At 49.1% G+C, this 17322-nt stretch overlaps 2 protein-coding genes across 3 annotated transcripts in view; one reads left to right on the plus strand and one right to left on the minus strand.

Annotated features, from left to right (window-relative positions):
• Nucleotides 1-125: 125 nt before the first annotated feature.
• Nucleotides 126-11579, minus strand: RHOG (ras homolog family member G). The gene is made up of 2 exons (XM_037026288.2): nucleotides 11474-11579; nucleotides 126-1348 (listed from the first exon to the last, which is right to left on the minus strand). The coding sequence occupies exon 2, from the start codon at nucleotides 1278-1280 to the stop codon at nucleotides 705-707; it is 576 nt and encodes a 191-aa protein (XP_036882183.1). The 5' UTR covers nucleotides 1281-1348; nucleotides 11474-11579; the 3' UTR covers nucleotides 126-704.
• The window catches only part of STIM1 (stromal interaction molecule 1), a 203824-nt gene continuing 197911 nt past the window's right edge, over nucleotides 11410-17322 (plus strand). Inside the window, exon 1 of one of the 2 annotated variants that reach the window (XM_073216064.1) lies at nucleotides 11410-11537. The gene's annotated coding sequence lies outside the window, so the exon portion shown is untranslated. Of the gene's footprint in view, nucleotides 11538-11606; nucleotides 11723-17322 lie in introns of those variants that run through there. The other variant, XM_073216063.1, reaches the window with a different exon arrangement.

Consider the following 17322-nt stretch of genomic DNA (forward strand, 5'->3'; position numbering starts at 1 on the left):
ATGCAGTCTATTGTCTCCTGTCCCCTCTTGCCAGAAACAAAAGGCTCCCAGTCTCTGGGGAGTCCTAGCCCATGCCTATCCTCTGCCCAACCCCCAATGCCCAGCACACAGGGAGGAGCAGGGGCCACTGGAGACAGGAGGTTTTATTGATGCTGATGGGGGTAGGAAAGGCCCTCAGGAGCCCAAGGGGGCAGGGGGCTGAGTCAGTCAGCAGATGCATTAGGCCTGGACACATGGGGGTATGTTAGGGCACATTCATCTTCTGAGGATTCTGTGGCTCCTTCTTTGGGGAAGGGAGAGAACATCTGGAGGGAAGAGCAATTCAGAGAGCAGCGAGGGAGAGGTTAGGGATAGCTGAGAGCTCCTAACCTGAGAAGGCACCACGATAGGCAGCAACATTGGTATAGAAAGCTGGATCAACTGGTCAGTAGAGGAAAATGGGATGGGGCACTTGGTTGGCTTCTTGGGGAAGGGCCCAACCTCGGCCTGGGTTAGCTCTCAAGAATGCCTGGTGTTCTCCCAAGCAGACTGGGACTGGGCACAAAGACCCTTTCCCTATGGGCCTCTATAAGGAGAAATAGGTATTCAGAGAGCTCCCTGGCAAGAGGTGCCAGAATTAGTCCTTAAGGCACAGCTGGGGGCAGACAAGGCGCCAAGGCACAACTGGTGGGGGGGCGGGGCAGCCTCCAAGCTGCGTGCCTGGGTCACAAGAGGACACAGGACCGCCCGCGCTTCACTGGCATGGGGTTAAGCACAGCCCGGACAGCCTCAGCAAACACTTCCTTGACGCCGTCCTGCTGCAGGGCTGAGCACTCGAGGTAGCGCACAGCATGGATCTGCTTGGCCAGTGCCTGGCCTTGTTGCGGTGTGATGGGCACCTGGCCCTGCTCCTTGAGGCGCCGTAGGGTTTCAGGCTGGGCTCTCAGGTCCTTCTTGGTGCCCACTAGGAGGATGGGCACATCTGGGCAGTGGTGGCATACCTCTGGATGCCACTTATGTCGCACATTCTCAAAGGAAGGTGGACTGGCAATGGAGAAACAGATGACAAAGACATTTGTCTGAGGGTAGGAGAGTGTGCGGAGGCGGTCATACTCCTCCTGGCCCGCTGTGTCCCACAGGTTCAGGTTCACTGTGCGCCCATCAACTGCGCTCTGGGCACTATAATTGTCGAACACCGTGGGGATATATTCTTTGGGGAAGGCATTAGTTGTGTAGCAGATGAGCAGGCATGTCTTGCCCACAGCCCCATCACCCACCACCACACACTTGATGCTCTGCATAGTGGGCGTGGCTGCTGCAGTGGAGGCAATGCCTCCTTCCCCTTCTGGGCTGGTGTGGATACAGTGACCTACAGATAGACAAGAGGGATGTTCTTGGTTAGGGAGGCTTCTACCCATTAGAGAGAAAGGATGGGGGCATACAGAGGGAATTCAGCTCCTGTTCTCTTAACCTGACACCATCCTACAATCTCATCAAGACAGACCTCAGAAAGACAGATACAGTGACAGAGATACCCTGAGACCAAGCAAAGATGCTCAGGTGTGAGGAGGGAGACTGGCACTATAACGTATATCCTGTGACACACGTAAATTTTGGTACCAAACTAAGGTCAAATCCTGGTTCTGTTATATCATATTTGTGTGACCCTGGACAAATTACTTATCCTCTCTCTATGCCTCAGTTTTCTTATCTGTAAAGTAGTACCTCATTGGGTGGTTGTGAAGATTATGTAAATTAACACACGGGAAGCATTTAGAACAGTGCTTGGTTAAAATAAGCATTCACTAAGTATTAAGTACTTTTATTTTTTCTCTGGCAGTATAGACATAAAAAGTGGGTGCACAAATAAAGGGATCTACCAGTTTAACTCCAAACCTAACATCTTGCCTGCCGAGTGCAAACCAGAAGGTGTACTCTAGTTGCTAAATAAGGAATACCCAGGCTGGCAAGTCAGTGCAGGGAAGCACTGCAGACTGAGCCAGGGCTGGGATTTGGCCTGGAATCTGGGTATGTAATGATGTATAAGGCAGAGGCTGTGGCTCTCAGACATCAGCATCTCCTCTGAAGACCTTTGGTGGGGTGAGGCAGGTCCTCCAAGCCCAGCCGACGGATGAACAGAAGAATAAGACAACTTGGTTTTCCCCTTAGTCTTCTGCCCCTTTCCTGAGACCATGACGGCATGTGCCTCTGAAGAATTTCAGAAAGTTCCAAACTCTTGGATAGAAAACAGAATGCCATTAAAAAGCACTATTACTGAGAACACATGCTGGGGTCACTAGCCCGAGACTCTATAATCACAGCTCTACCAACCAGTCATGCATGATCTCGGGCAACATATTTAAGTTTCCTGAGCCTCAATTTTTTCATCTGTACAATGAGGATAATCTTTCCTATTGTGTTAGAATTGCTTCGAACATGAAATGAGCTAATGTGTAGAAAGTGTCTGGCATGAGGCATGGCACATAGGAAATACCAAATAAACAGCTGTTATAATTATTAGTTTGGTAAGTATGAGAGGTTTCCCAGGTCTATCCATTACTCTGGTCCCCTCTGCAGCTCACAGGGCCTTGGGGTGAGGAACTGCTCTTCTGAGTTCTGGAATAGAACAGAGCTTCCAGAAACCCTGTGATTATTTATATTGCTGTGGCAAGGGTCCTCTTCTCATTGGCTACTTCCTCTTGGCCATGGGGGACTTTTTCTGGCCAGTATGTGACTTCCTTTCTCTGACTCCCACAGTCAAGTCCCTGCTCCGTGAGAGGGGACAGCCCTGTTTCAGACACACCCAGATCTCTAAGTATGCCTTGCACCACCTAAGCACTATCAATTACCCCTGGTCCATTTTTTCCATTTCACTTTACACACTGCAAGACTGTACTCTGGTCCGAGAACCCCATACTCCCCAGCCTGACCTCTCAACCACTGGTTTAAAAGCCTCAAGAATCCAATGTGGGGGAGAGGGTGAATCCCCCACTGGGAAGCAGAAAAAGAACCCTGGTGGTGTGGGAACTGCAGAGGACCCAGGGCTTGGTCCTCTCTCCCTGGGGACCAGCTAGGAGGGAAATGGTTTAACTCTATGAAGGTTGCTTCTCTGGTTTGCATTACAAGTATTTCCATTTTATTTGCATGAGTAATTGTATGTGTTCAACTTTAGAAGAGAGGATAGAGGGCCTCTGGGAAATGGGTCTGGGAAGGAGATAAGGGCCCTCTAGGGCAGTGGAGACTGGAAATCAAGAGACCTAACCTAAGCCATAGACCCAGCTCTGCTTTGCTGCTGACTCACTGCAACCATGCAGGAGACACCCTCTCTGGGCCTCAGTTTCCCAATCCATGAAATTCAAAGGAAAATGTCCATGACAGGAGAACTAGGTGTATTAAATGAGACATCAAGAGCTTGGAAGCTGGTTTGGATGATGGGAGTAGGAAATGCCCCAGGAGCACATGGTTGGGGGTTGGGTAAGAGGGCTGAGTCAGTCAGCAAATGCATGAGGCCTGAAACATGGGGGCAAGTTAGGGCACATTCATCTTAGGAGTATGTGTCTTCTTCCTTAGGGAAAAAAACAGAGCATCTTAGGGAGGGGGCTGTCAGGGGGTGTTGGTGCTAATGCTTGTGTCCAGTGGATTATCTGGGAACCCTGGCATTTCGAGAGAACTTCAGAATCTGTAAATCTTCAGTTCCACACACAGCAGGAGAGAGGGTGTGGCAGCATGACTGGGACCTCTTCCCCTACAAGCTCAGCACTGGGCTGACCCAGGCAGGAAGGCAAGGAGGGAACTCTGACCAGCAGTCACAAGGCCCCAGAGACTGGAAGTACAGCTGGCTCCAGGCAGCTCTTGAGGGAGGGGTTATCAACAAGCAATCAGTAAAGCAGTCCTCAAAGTAGCTGGGAAGGAGAGGGTGGCTTCCGAGCTGGCAACGGAACAGGGACTGACACGGGAAAAGGATCCTGAGTGAAGTGGTATCCAGGAACAGGCAGGGCTGAGGCAGTGTGGTAGAGGGCCAAGAGCACTGGGTACCTGATTCTGACCTCTTGAGGCCACCTACTGCTCCTTTTAAAAAACCCTCACAGGGCACAACCCTTTATAGATCACATGATATTGTGTTATCTGATCCTTACAGCAACCAATTGATAACATTCCTATTTACAGATAAAGAAATAAACTCAGAGCAGTTAAGTACTCCAACCTTACACAGCTAGTTAGCATGGAAACCAGGATGTAAACCTGTTTTATGATCTGGAGTCCTGTTTTTTTCCTCAAGTGTCACACAGCCTCCAAGTTACCCCTTACCATCTGACTGTCACCTTAAGCAAGTAAGTTACTTCCCTTCCTGGAGCCTGTTTCTTCATCTGTACCACAAGAGTGATTATATTTGTCCTCCATGTCTCAAAGGGCAGCAGTGAGGATCCCCAAGTATGGGAATTAATGTGCTTTGTAAACTGGGAAGTGCTGTGCACACAGCAAGTGATAAGAGCAAGGTTTTTCATCCCAAGTGACAGGAAGCACCGAGTGTGCAGGCATCCGACTGGTGGCATCAGCCCAATTCTCCCTATCCTTAGACCCTTATCCTCTTTCCAAAGACAACTCTTTTCTCTGAAATCTTATGACCTGCACTGGGTCAAGTAAGTTCTCACATCTCATTTGAGGGCACATGCTAATAGGTAGAGTCTAACTTGTGTTACACAGGAAGAAGGGATAGGATTTGCAGGAGGCAAAACAAGAAGAGTGGCCTGCTGATGGGGACCAACTGTGACTTACTCACTAGGTGCCTTTTTTTATCTAAAGAACTTTTGTTTAGTAAATTAATGTTTGCAGATCTGAATAGTATTAGCCAAATTACAATGACTTGTTCTGGTTATATATTGCCAACTGAATTCCGATCATGTCTGGTCCCTCATGTTAGGGTTCAGAGTTCTTCATAATCTGGTAGGAGTTTTTGGAGTCAAGATAGATCCGGGTTTAAATCCTACTTCTGCCAGTTACAAGCTAAGTAGCAGTACCAACTTTATATGATTGTTATAAGGATTAAGTATGTTGATATGCAATACATATATGTACAAGATAGGTACTTTGCAAATTTGAGTTCCCAGCTGCCTGTTCCAGAGGGGTCTTCACTTTAAAGATCATACTTGCCTCTGAACTTATTCTTCTGTCCTGCCATTTTCTCTTCCATCTCACATCTTCCTGACTCAAGGACTAGCTTAAGTCTCACAGGGCTCAAGAGACTACTGAATTCTTCTTTCTTCAAACTTACATAGCATGCCACCCCTTTTAACCTTTCTTCAGCTCCATGTGATTCTCCTCTAATAATCATACATTAGTTTCCTAATTTGTGGATGTCCCCCTAGTCCTGAAGCTTGAGCCTCTCTCAACTCCCCCTGAGAAAAGCTGAGTATAGGGCTGGGCACATAGGACTGTGGCAACTACTGCCTTGTAATTGGATTGCTTCTACACCCACTACTGAGACCTGGATAGACACCTCAGAATGCCAGAACTGGACAACATCCCCACAGCCAACACTGCAATGCTGAATCTTTTTGGACAGCAATGGCAGCAAAAGCTGTGACTGGGACAGGCAAACATCTCTACCCCTAGGACCGACTTGACCTGGCTCTGGCAGGGAGCATAGCTCATAGGGTGTGTGGGGGGTGCTAAACCTGTCTCACTGTGGTCCTTGGAGCCCAGCTTGCACCTAGCGGGGCCTGGTCTTGGGGTGTGGCCCAGGCTGGCCCAGAATGGGGGAGGGAAAGGAAGCAGTGGATTGCCTGATTGCCAGATCTCTGTGGCAGTTACAGCAGGGGAAGTGTCCCAACTGGGAGTGGGGGAGGGGAGATAGGCCCTAAGAGACAGGGTGTGTGGCAGCAATGGGAACTTACTACAGCCTTCGAACCTGTCTCCCAGACATGGGGCTCCCCTTCTGTAGCCCTTCCTGAAACTCATTCTACCTCTAATCCACCTCTGGGCATTCCTATCCTGAGCTCTGGTCATGTCACATTGATTCCCTATAAGCAGCCTCCACATTCTCTTCCCAAAACACATCAAGCAGCAGTTATTTGCTGTCACTGTGGGAATCCAGCATTTCTTCCCCATTTCCATACTCCAACCCCCACTCAGCAGCTCAGAAGGCTCCAGTTGCCTCAAGGGACCTCCCTCCCCCTTTGGTCCTCCAGAATCAAGCACCATGCCACCTCTTCCAAGAAAGTTTTTATAAATCACTCAAGTCACAAATGCCTTACCCCACCCCATGTCTGGTCCCTGTTTCTCTCACAGGCACAGTCTGTCTTGCGTCACATGGAGGATGATCTGAATCTTATCTCTTGTCACTAAACTAGGAAGGCCTAGAGGGCAAGGTCCTGGCTGATCTGTCTCCCTAGGCGGAGCGCAGCATACAGTGGCTGTCAATAAATAGCCGAATGAACCCAATCTGTCCTTTCAGGTCTTTGCACATGGGAGTTCTCTTTCTGGAATTCTGCTGTACGCTCTCTTTTCTCCCCACCTTCAGAGCTTCCCAGTCTTTCAGGGTACAGTTCTGTTCCCCAGCTTCTCCAGGACACCACAGCAAGCCCCTCTCCTGCCCTACCTTCCCCAGCACTGTTTATACGGTTCACGGCACTGAACTAACTGGATGCCTTATGAGGAGGGAAGTCTGTCCTTTTTACTTCCAGAAGCCCAGCAGAGGGCTGAGCAAAAGCTGCAGACTCACACCCATCTCCCTTGTCAAGCCAGATTTTGTTTCTGGGACAGGTAAGAGCCTCCATGCCCAGGAGACACAAGACAAGGTCAACCAACTTCCTCCTCCCCAAAGTGTATAATTTAGGGTAACAAACACAGTCTAGATTGCCCTGTCCTCAACTGGAAGGGTGAGGGGACAATGCGGAGCACAGCTAGCCAAGAGGTGAGGAGGAAGATGGATAGGAAAAGCTAAGGACTGGGAATATATGAAGCCCTTGGTCAAGGGTCAGGGTCAGTGTTGGAAACAGCTCCAGAAGTTCTGCAAGTCTTCACATGTATTTGCTTTGAAGGGATGGAGGCGAGGTGATATGAAGAGATTCAAAGGGGCTGCAGCTGACTGCAGCTGGGCTAGGAGGAGGAAGCTGGGGGAGACGTGAGGTCACTGTGGGGCTGGGACCAGGCCAAGCCTTGAGTCTTTCTTCTCTTTCTTCCCTTTCTCCCCATCAGCAACGACAGAACCCAAGAGAGCCTAGTTCCCAGCCTTAAAAAAAACTCCACACTGGAAAATCTTCACCTCTTGGCCCTTTGGCCACTGCAGAGGATCCTGCACTGCAGCAGGTGAGAGTGAGTTGATTCTGCCCACTAGGCGCAGGAAGTGGGGGTACACAAGACAGTCACAGCTGGGAAAACTGTGGAGGGGTGAGACCCTCTCACGAAGTCCCAATTCCCTTCTTTCTTCTCTCACCATTCAGCACAAGGGTGAGCCCTAGGGTCGGGGCAGCTCTGGCTCAGGGAGCTAAGGAGACTGTCCCCTCCCCCACGGGGCAGCACAGAGGAAGGCTCAATACTTGTTTCCTGGCCCCTCCTCCCTGCACAGCAGCTCCGCAGCCCTGGGCCCAGGAAAGGCCTGTGAAGAGGCACTTCCTCGCCTCTGCTCATTTCACAGGAGGCTGTACAGAAGTGCCATCCTCCAATCCTGCCTCCCCCACCTGAAAACACCCAGAGACACCCAGGGCCGCAGGGCCCTTCAGCCCCACCCCAGGCCTGAGGGGGTTTCCACAAGGGAAAAAACGTCAGGGAGGAAACTCCGGCATCTATTTTCCACCGTTGGTGGGGCAGAGCTGGAGCAGGCACAGGGTACTCCCCCATCCTGCTGCCCGCTGTCAACATCCCCACCACTCTTTGCCCTCTTTTCTTCTCTCAATCTGTAAGAATCCTTGTGCTTTGGGGAAAGGGGCCGCAGTTCTTATCCTGGACAGATTACCTAGAGACTACTCAGGCCTGTCTGTTGGAGGCTGGAGCCAGACCTGAGGGCACTGCTCTGGGGAGCATCCTGGGGGAGGCGAGTCAGAGCTATCAGTATCCTGTATGCTCTTTGGGTGTGTTGATAGGCAACTCCTTATGTTGAAGCTGAGCCCCAAGAGACAAAGTTGAGGACGGTAATACAGAGTTGGGAGCAAATCCAGGATAAGGACCTGGGTATCCTAACCTCCAGCCAGATGTCACTTCCACAAAGCAGAGAAGGTGAGGATTGTTACCCAGGCCTGAGAATGGGCCCATCTCTCTAACCCCATTCAGGAAGACCCTCTCATGGTTTATCTCTTTAGGAAACAGGCCAAAGGGGTCAGGGTGATGTTGGAACTGTTTTGCTTCCAAGTTCCAAAGCTCTCATGCCTAGACCATACTGAGGCATTCATGATTTAGAACTGACATTACTGGACAGCCACCCTTGCCTGCAGCAGCTGAGGAGCTCCTTCTCTAGGCTCTAGTTCCTGGGGAGATGCTCTCCCCCCATGATATGAGGACAAAAGGGGAAGCTAGACTCTGGACAGGAAAACCAATCTGTTCTGGGGAGGTGGCCCAGGCTTTGTCTTTGGTTTCCCTCTTCATGGACCCCTACAAGTGTCACCACTAGTGAGTGAGTCTGTACTGTATATGGAGGGGGGGGGGTGGCCTTCAGTCTGTGCCCAGGCCCCCATCTTTCCAGTTGCCCAGCCATCCACATTCTAACATCTTCCCAATTGTTTCACTATAGTCACAACTCTCAAATATTCCTCCTTATGACCCCCTAAAAGTTACACCAACCACCTCATCTTCCCTGATACTGTGATAGAAACACTCTCCATATCCTAGATTCCCAACCAGGATATGTGACAATCTCACACCAGCCACTCCTTTTCATGTCACAACCTTGATTATATTTCATTAGAGAAAAAACCTTAATGGCAGCCTCCTAGGTTACAGGCACTCCCACCCCTCATGATATTTTCTCACTTAGATCCCTTCCACCTTGGTCATAATTTTCTAGCAATGACTTTGAGCTAATGAAATTAGGGCCAGATCTTGCCTGGGAGAACCTCTGTGTCATCCATCCTATCTTTACCTTTTGAGCCTGTCGGTTGCTCAGTTATACAGAATCTTAAAGTAAGTACTGGTTTGGCAGGTGGGAAGTCAGGGCTCCTGGATGCTTTTTTACTGAGCTGTGATGTTTGGAAAGTGCCTTGCATGTAGTAGGTACCTTCCCTGAACTAGGATTTTATGCAGGTCCCTGGGATTTCCTCCTGGGGCCACACCCCCTATACCTCCCAGAAATGAGAGTAGGAGAGACAGGTGGGTGGCAGAGGGACAATTCATGGGAGAGGGACAACTGTGAGAAGGAAGAGGACAGAATGGGAAACAGGGGTAACCTTTAAATCTAGCTGTGCTTGGGAATCCCCCAAAAGTAGTACTTGCTCCCCTCTACTTCTGTTTTCTTTCTAGTGGAGAGAAATGAATAGAGTAGACCTGAGGAGACAAGGCAGAAGCAGGACTTCTTAGCATGCATCCTAAAGGCTTGAGGAAGGAGCTGTAGAATGGTGACAACAGGAGCTTATAGAGCCAGGCTGGACTGAAGCTAGATGTTTGGAGAAATTCCTGAAAGATGGAGTAGGGTCCTAGTTGAGAGGGGGAATATTCAGGATGTCTGAAGACAGAGGGGTCAGCAGAACTCCAGAGGGCTTCCTGGTCACCAAGGCCCTGATACAGCCCAGGGCATGTGGGTTCCCAGCCTGAACAGGACCAAAGGCAGCAGGGAAAAGGGGCAAACGTCTTTGCTTCACACCCCTTTTCTTCTGAGCTAGAAAGAAAACAGCTCAGATTGAAATTGATTAGCTTTCGTCTTCCCTCCAAATCCTGCATTGCCCCTCTCCCTTCTGTCACACGTAGCTTACATGGTCCCATTCTCCCCACAAAACAGTAGTTGATCCAGTAAGCACTGGAGTCAGACACCTTCAGGCTGTCCCCTGGCCTTGCCTGTTGATCAAGCACCCAAGGGTTGGGGTTTTATTTCCCACAGCCTCTCTCACCAGTCTTATTCCTGTGTCAGTCTACCCTGACTGCTACAGACTGCTTCCTCCTACCTAACCACAACCTCACCCACTGCAGGTTCCCTTCATTCTGCTGGCTTCCCCTGGTCTGGGCTCTCTCAAGACTGAGGGGCCGTTATTTTGTCTCCAAGAGATAAAGATGTACAGACACACACTTGCATACACATATACATAGAGAGGTTTTCCAGCCCTTTAATTATCTCTATCACTGGGAGGTTGCAGCCTGCCTGTGAGCCAGGGATTGAGAGGAATGAGAGGAGATGGAAAAAGCAAGAGGGTGGATGTGTGTGCAGGAGCTAGAAAGTGGACAAGGAAGGAGTCTGCAGGGGGCAGAAGTGGACAGAGGGGCAGGGTAGATGAGAGGTCTGGGCCGAGGCATGACTGTGTGTTTTGGGGAAAAAAGACTGAAGAGGATGTAAAAGGGTGATGCAGAGTCTGCCACTCTGAAGAAATGGAGGAAAACAGAATGCATAGAATTCAGGTACTAACAATGGTGGGGAAAGACTAGTTGCTGGCTCCCAATCATTTCCCAAGGCCAGAGCCCTGACTGCTTCCTAGAAGCCTCATTCCATCTCCCAAACATAGTCGCCGTCTCAGTGATGCCATCTTGTCAGGACTATCAGTAAGTATCTCTGAATGAGAGTTCTCTTACCTCTAGTTGCAGGACAAGACCAGGCCCTTTCCTTGCAGTTTTTCCCCAAAAGAGCCAGGCCAAGCACTGGTCTTATAGGCGCAGTGGATATTTGCTAACTAAATACCTGTTGCTTATTTCAGGGATGGAGAGGTTGCGTCGCAAAAAGCAGACTTACAGAGAGGATTGGGGTCAGAGGGGCTTACCAACACCCCCACTCCCCGCCTCCGCCGCCCTCCTGAGTGTAGAGGACCTTAGGCTGCAGCCTGTTGAGTGTGGGTCTAGATTGGCATCGATCTTCCAGGAAGGGAGCGCTTTCTCAGCAGTCTAGGGCTTCCGAGACCACAGTCACCGCCCCCTGCCCCCATCTCAATCTCACAAGTGCCACAGCTGCGGGGCAGAGGCAGCACCTTCTTCAGCCCTGAGGCCTCCTCCCCTCACACACTTCGGAGCACCCACCGTAACTTCTAAGGGCACCCCACCTTTGAGTCCCATCACCCAGCTCTGAGCTCACCCACTTAAGAGACTTTTCTCTCAGAGCGGGAGACCCTCCGATCTCAGGGACCCTCGCGGCTCCCGGGAGCGGATACGGCAGCGCTCGGTACAGGAACCCACCCTCACCCAGCCGCCGCCGGCTCGCAGTGGCCCCGTCCCCGCCCCGCCGGCCGCGCCCGCCCAACTTGGGGTGAGCCGAGCACCTCCTGTTCGCGGTCCCACCAAGCAAAGTTCCCGGGCCCGCGCCTGCTCCCAGGCCAGCCGGGATCCCCTCCCCCGGACCCCCAACCTGCCGGCCGGCACCGAACCTCACCTGGTGCCCTCCCCGCCGCGGGGGAGCTGGGGGCGGCGGCAGCGGCTCCGGGCTCGAGAAGGAAGTGAGAGCGGGCGGCCGGAGGAAGTTGGGGGGGGCGGGGGCGGGGCGCGGGGGGCGGGCCGAGGCGGGCCCCAACCACCAGGAAGTCCGAGGGCTGGGCCCCCGCCCCTGGTCTCCTCCTGCGGTCCTTGCCCCCGGCCCGGCTTGGGCCCCTCACCCTAGCTCTCTGCCTCTGAGGCCCTTAAGGTCAGTCCTCCACGCCTCCTCCTGGCTACCCCTACCCCCAAAGAGGCGGTAGCCTAGGCACTAGGCTTTTGTCTCCCTCTGTATCTCGCCCCCACCAACCCGCGCGGGAAGATGCTGAGAATAGGTACCCCTGGGCCTGCTTACTCCCGTCAAGCCCAGGGATCGAGCGGTGGACTAGGACTGGGGGTTGGTCAGAATGGATCAGGCTGGGGCAGTCCCCACCCCTGCCCCAGGGCCCGGGGAAGTGCGGGGTGGTGGTGATTCAGCGATGGGAAGGCCCCAGACCCCTGGGGAGGGTGCGGAGACTGGGGGAAGGGAGGCTGGCGTCAGCACTCAGGGAGAGACAAGATCAGCAGAGGCGCCGGCGGAGCGCGGGCCCCCAAAACAGGATGTCGTGTAGTCGTTCCGCAACTAGTAGCTCGATGCGCCTGAGCTCTGGGGAGGGGGCGGGGCGGATGGAAGACGTGGGGCTCCCCTCGCCCCCTCTTCTCGCCAGGGCGCGCAACTGCTTGGGGATGAAGGGCCGCACCCAGGCCTGAGATCCTGTCGGGCCCTGGGGACTGGAGGGTGGGCAGACTCGTGCGCGCCCTCTGGTGCTTCTGCTCCTAGGCCTTGCGCGTTCAACACAAACTTTCTGAGAGCTTGTCACATGCAGAGCTAGGCGCTGTGGAGGGAAACTGAGGGACGTTTAACACAGGCTCCCTGTCTCCAACAGAATTTCCAGATACAGGCAGAACAACTCCGTAAATAAATAGCTTACTCTTTATGAGCCTCCATTCTTTCTTTGGAAAAATGGAATATTCTCTCCTTCGTCCTGTAGCGAAGATAACATGAGAATGGATGTAAAAAGCCGGCTGTTAATGCCTGGCTCAAAGTAAACACTCAACAAATGCCTTAAAAAAAAAAGAATTCATACTCTAAGAATGAGTTCCCTAAACATAATGTGCTTACCCTTATCGTTGGATCTTTGCCCATTCTTTTCCCTCTGCTTGACGATCCTATATGATATGGACTGCCATTCAAAATCGACTCTGTCTTTCACAATCTGGCCTTAAAAAACTATTCCTCACCTGGCTGCCATCATCCCCCTTTCAGCAACATACACGTGTGCACACACACATACACATACACCACCTCATGCATGCATTTGCTAGACTTACACAGTGCTGTCCAGTGGAAATATGTATGTATGTATATGTATTTATGTAACTTAAGATTTTCTAGTGATAACATTTAAAAAAAAATAAAAACAAACAGGTAAGTTTAATTTTAATAATACATTCTGCTTAGTCCAACATATCCAAAATATTCAATATGTAATCAACAGAATAATTATTGATTATGAAAATTAATATACATTATTTTGTACTAAGTCTTTGAAATCTGGTGTGTGCTTTACACAGACAGTACACCTGAATTATGGCTAGACAAAATTTCAAGGGCTCAACAGTGCATGTAGCTAGTGGGTATACTGTGGGACAGCGAAGTAAGAGCCTTTGTGAGATTCAGACTGGTAAATGGCTGAGTAGATCAATTCATTCTACATGATCCTTCTGGGCCATCCTCCCTCCCTCCCAGCAGAGTTGGGGGTCTCTCTCCACCCCCACAGCACTTCAGACAAACTCCTCTCTGTGAAGAAGAGAATAGCAGGAAGAGCAAGGAGAAAATCTGATTTGCCTCCATACTCTACTGGGAGCACATGGCTGGTGCTTGGCATTGATGATAAAGAAGGATTGTGAGTTTCCATAAAAAGACAAGGTTAAGTGGAGGACTACATTCTAAAATGGCTTATCTGAAGCCATTAAAAATTGTGTCCCAGAATAAAGGTTTTTGACCTGTGTTACTAGAGTTCTCTTTCTAGGAATTGAGGGCAGGAAAATAGTGGGACTCTGGTCTCTCTTTCCTTCAGCCAGACTTAGTTCACCTTTATCTAATTTGTGAACCAGAGTTCTGGATAAACATTCATTTAAAAAAAATTTCCTGCAAAAAATATTTGAAAACAATTTTAGAAGCATAGTGGTAAAAGCAGGGTATACATTAGGTGTAGTAGACCAAAAGCCTGTACTGACAGCCTTGGGGCAGACTGCATTTCCTGAGCCCTTGGTCTTGGGGATGCCAGGCCCTAGTTCAGTTTGCTTAGGTGGAAGGACCTGACTTGACCTTGAAGATTTCATGGTCTAGTGGGATATGGCACTGCTACATGTGAAGCTACCTGAAAAAGAGAAAAGAGACTTGGGCTATGCTTCAGAAGACTTGAAATCTAGTCTTCATTCAGCCAGAATGGCCAGTGAGACTTTAAGCTAGGCCTCACTCCTTTCTAGGTCTCAGACTCCTCCACTGGAAAACAAGAGTTTGAGCCAATGATATCTTTGAGCTCTGACCTTCTATGATACACTCTTCAGAATAATAATTAAGCAGGTAAGGCTTATGCATTTAGCATATTGCTCAGAGTTCTTTAAAACCATTCAAGTTATCTTGCTTTGTGCTCTAGTTAATTGTATCTGTGCCTAATGTCTGTCTCCCCACTGAGTGTAAGTCCTTTGAGGTTATGTCTGATTCATCAGTGTCCGCCCACTGGGCCTGGGACAGGTAGGCTTGAGCACACGTTTGCCTTTAGTATACAATGTGGAATAAAGTTGCCTTAATAAAGCATGTAGGACCATCAGAGGCCAGGTGACTTGGAGCCACTTTTATGGCACAGATGTAGGAAGAGCCAGTAGGGCCAGAGGAGAGGGAGACAGGTAGACAGACAAGGAGGAAAAGGATGCTGAGCTGAAGAGGGCATAGTTCCAGATGGTATATTTTTTCTTCCTGCTCTCTTGCTTGTTTTTCCTGAATAGATGAGTTCTTGGTAGGTGGTGTACATTTATGCTTACAAGCAGCTTAGAGACAAGGACAATGAGCTGGGGCATTCAGAAGTGAGACAACATATGGAAGTATTTGGTAGGGGTAGAATAGGGCAATCACAGAAGATTCTGGAGTCAAACAGTCCAGGATTCAAATCCTGGTTGTACCACTTAACATTGCGACCTTTGACAAGCCATATGATCTCTCTCATTCATTCCTCGAACAAATATTTATTGAAAATCTCTGGGCTGGGTATAGAGTCACACACCACAAGTCCCTATCCTGATGTAACTAGCAGGGGAGATAGATCTTAAACAGGTAATTATGCAAAGGTATAGACTGCTGTAAGACCATATAATAGAAACATTTAGTTTCATTTTAAAATGGGAATGACAATACTGTTTGCTTTGTGGGATTATGAGGATTAAATGAGATAGTTCAAGTGGAGCATTTAGCAGATTGCCCAGGGTGCAATAAATAAACATTAATTTTTCCATAAGCCCATGACTCAGTTTCCCTGATAGAGCAGGGGGGATACAGAGAGGAGGAGGAGAAAAGCCCTGAACTGATTTCCCCCTGCCATGGTGTCTTCCCAGCCTAGTCCTCACTGAGCTCCAACTCCTATAGCTCACCATGGGCCCACAAGGTTCTTCTGCTCAGTCACAATCCATCCTCTTCAGGCTAACCCTAAATCTGCATTCTTCTTTGTCTCTGATATGGCTGTAGTGGGTGTCAGACACTCATCTACCAAGAGGAATAAAGTCAAACATTTAAAAACCCTATTGAATGGGACTCAGCCTTCTTGGGATTCTTCTTGATTCCTTGGTCTTCCCTCTCAGCCTACCTGAGGAATAGAAGTAGGAGTCTCCCCTTCATCATGTCCCTTTGTTGCTTCCCCCAAAGGCAAGCAAATGCCCTATTTAGTGACAGGGAAGATGATGGGCAAGGCAGGAGATAGCAGAAAGAACAGTGGAAGTGACAAATGAAACAATGTTCTAGAGTCTTGTCTTCTCACCTGTCGTTCCTGATTCCCTCTGAGGAGCTAACTGGATGGTGGGTCCTGAGGAGCTAACTGGATGGTGGGAGGAGGGACCCAGGGCATGCGCTATTTTCCAGGAGGGTCTCACCTCCCAGACAACAGAACAACAATTATCTGTCTGCCTCCAAGACACCTTTGCATCTTTGAGGTTCTCCAAAGTGGGTGGTACCCAAGTCATCTGGCATAATCCCCTCTGGGAAGTTCTTCCTTCTTCAGCCCTGCTGTGTTCCAGAAGCCACTCAGCTTGCCCAGAGTCCCACAACAGAGCCAGGATGTGAATCTAAGCAGTCTAATTCCAGAACCCCTTACTCTCACCCCATCTGTGAGCCTCTCTCTGCACAGCCCCTCTTGACAGCTTTAGGCAGTCATTTGTCCCTCTTTACTTCCTCACCTGACCCTGTACCAATTCTGTTCAAGACATTATCAAGTACTAATTATTCTTCACATGTATGTATTTCCCCTAAAAACCCAGCTCTTTGAGGGTTATGAACAGGTGCTCAGTAAATATTAAATGAATGAATGGACATTGGTAGTAAAATTCTAGAACTGATTCTGGGAAGAGATGATTCTCATTGTGAAACTAGCCTGGGAAGAGTTGTTAAAAGCCAAGATCTCTCTCCTCATTTCCTACCCCGCAAGACCCTGAGGCAGCTTCTCAGTGATAACGATACTTGCTATTTTTGGACACCAGGGAGCGCCACTGATAACAGCTCAAACTCCGGGATTCCTAAACTTTTCTGAGCAGCAGATTTAGGACTCTTATTACCCTTCTACTGAAGATTCTCTCAATTTCCAAATGAAAATTATTTGTGACCAGAAATCCTGTGGTGTAGAGGAAGGACAGCTAGCCTGCTGTACAGAACACACATTATTCATTCATTCATGATTTCCTTGAGTACCAGCTATGTAGTGGGTAAAGTCCTAGCTGGGGAGAATGTAAAGATCAAAGAAAAGCAATCCTTGATAACCTCAGAGGCTAACGGGGAAGATAGATACTTATTAGATAATCATAGTCCAGTTATACAAATACTCCAAGGTATAGCAGAAAACTAGAGAGACAGTCAAGGAGGTGCCAAAAAAAGGAAAGGGGAATTTTTTTTTTTTTTGAGAGGACATCTCTCATATTTATTGATCAAATGGTTGTTAACAACAATAAATTTCTGTATAGGGGACTCAATGCACAATCATTAATCAACCCCAAGCCTAATTCTCAACAGTCTCCAATCTTCTGAAGCATAACGAACAAATTCTTACATAGTGAATAAGTTCTTACATGGTGAACAGTGCAAGGGCAGTCATCACAGAAACTTTCGATTTTGATCATGCATTATTAACTGTAAACAATCAGGTCAAATATGAATATTAGTTTGATTTTTATACTTGATTTATATGTGAATCCCACATTTCTCCCTTATTATTATTATTTTTAATAAAATGCTGAAGTGGTAGGTAGATGCAAGATAAAGGTAGAAAACTTAGTTTAGTGCTGTAAGAGGGCAAATGTAGATGATCAGGTCTGTGCCTATAGACTAAGTATTAATCCAAGCTAGACAAGGGCAACAAAACATCCATGGATGCAGAAGATTTATCTCAAAACAGGGGGGGGGTGAGGTTCTAAGCCTCATCTCTGTTGATCCCCAATTTCTCACCTGATGGCCCCCCTGCGACTGTGCCTGTCTTAGGTTGTTCCTCCCTTGAGGAATCTTACCCGTCT

The sequence above is a fragment of the Manis javanica genome, chromosome 11, assembly GCF_040802235.1.
Source record: "Manis javanica isolate MJ-LG chromosome 11, MJ_LKY, whole genome shotgun sequence".
Taxonomy (NCBI): Eukaryota; Metazoa; Chordata; class Mammalia; order Pholidota; family Manidae; genus Manis; species Manis javanica.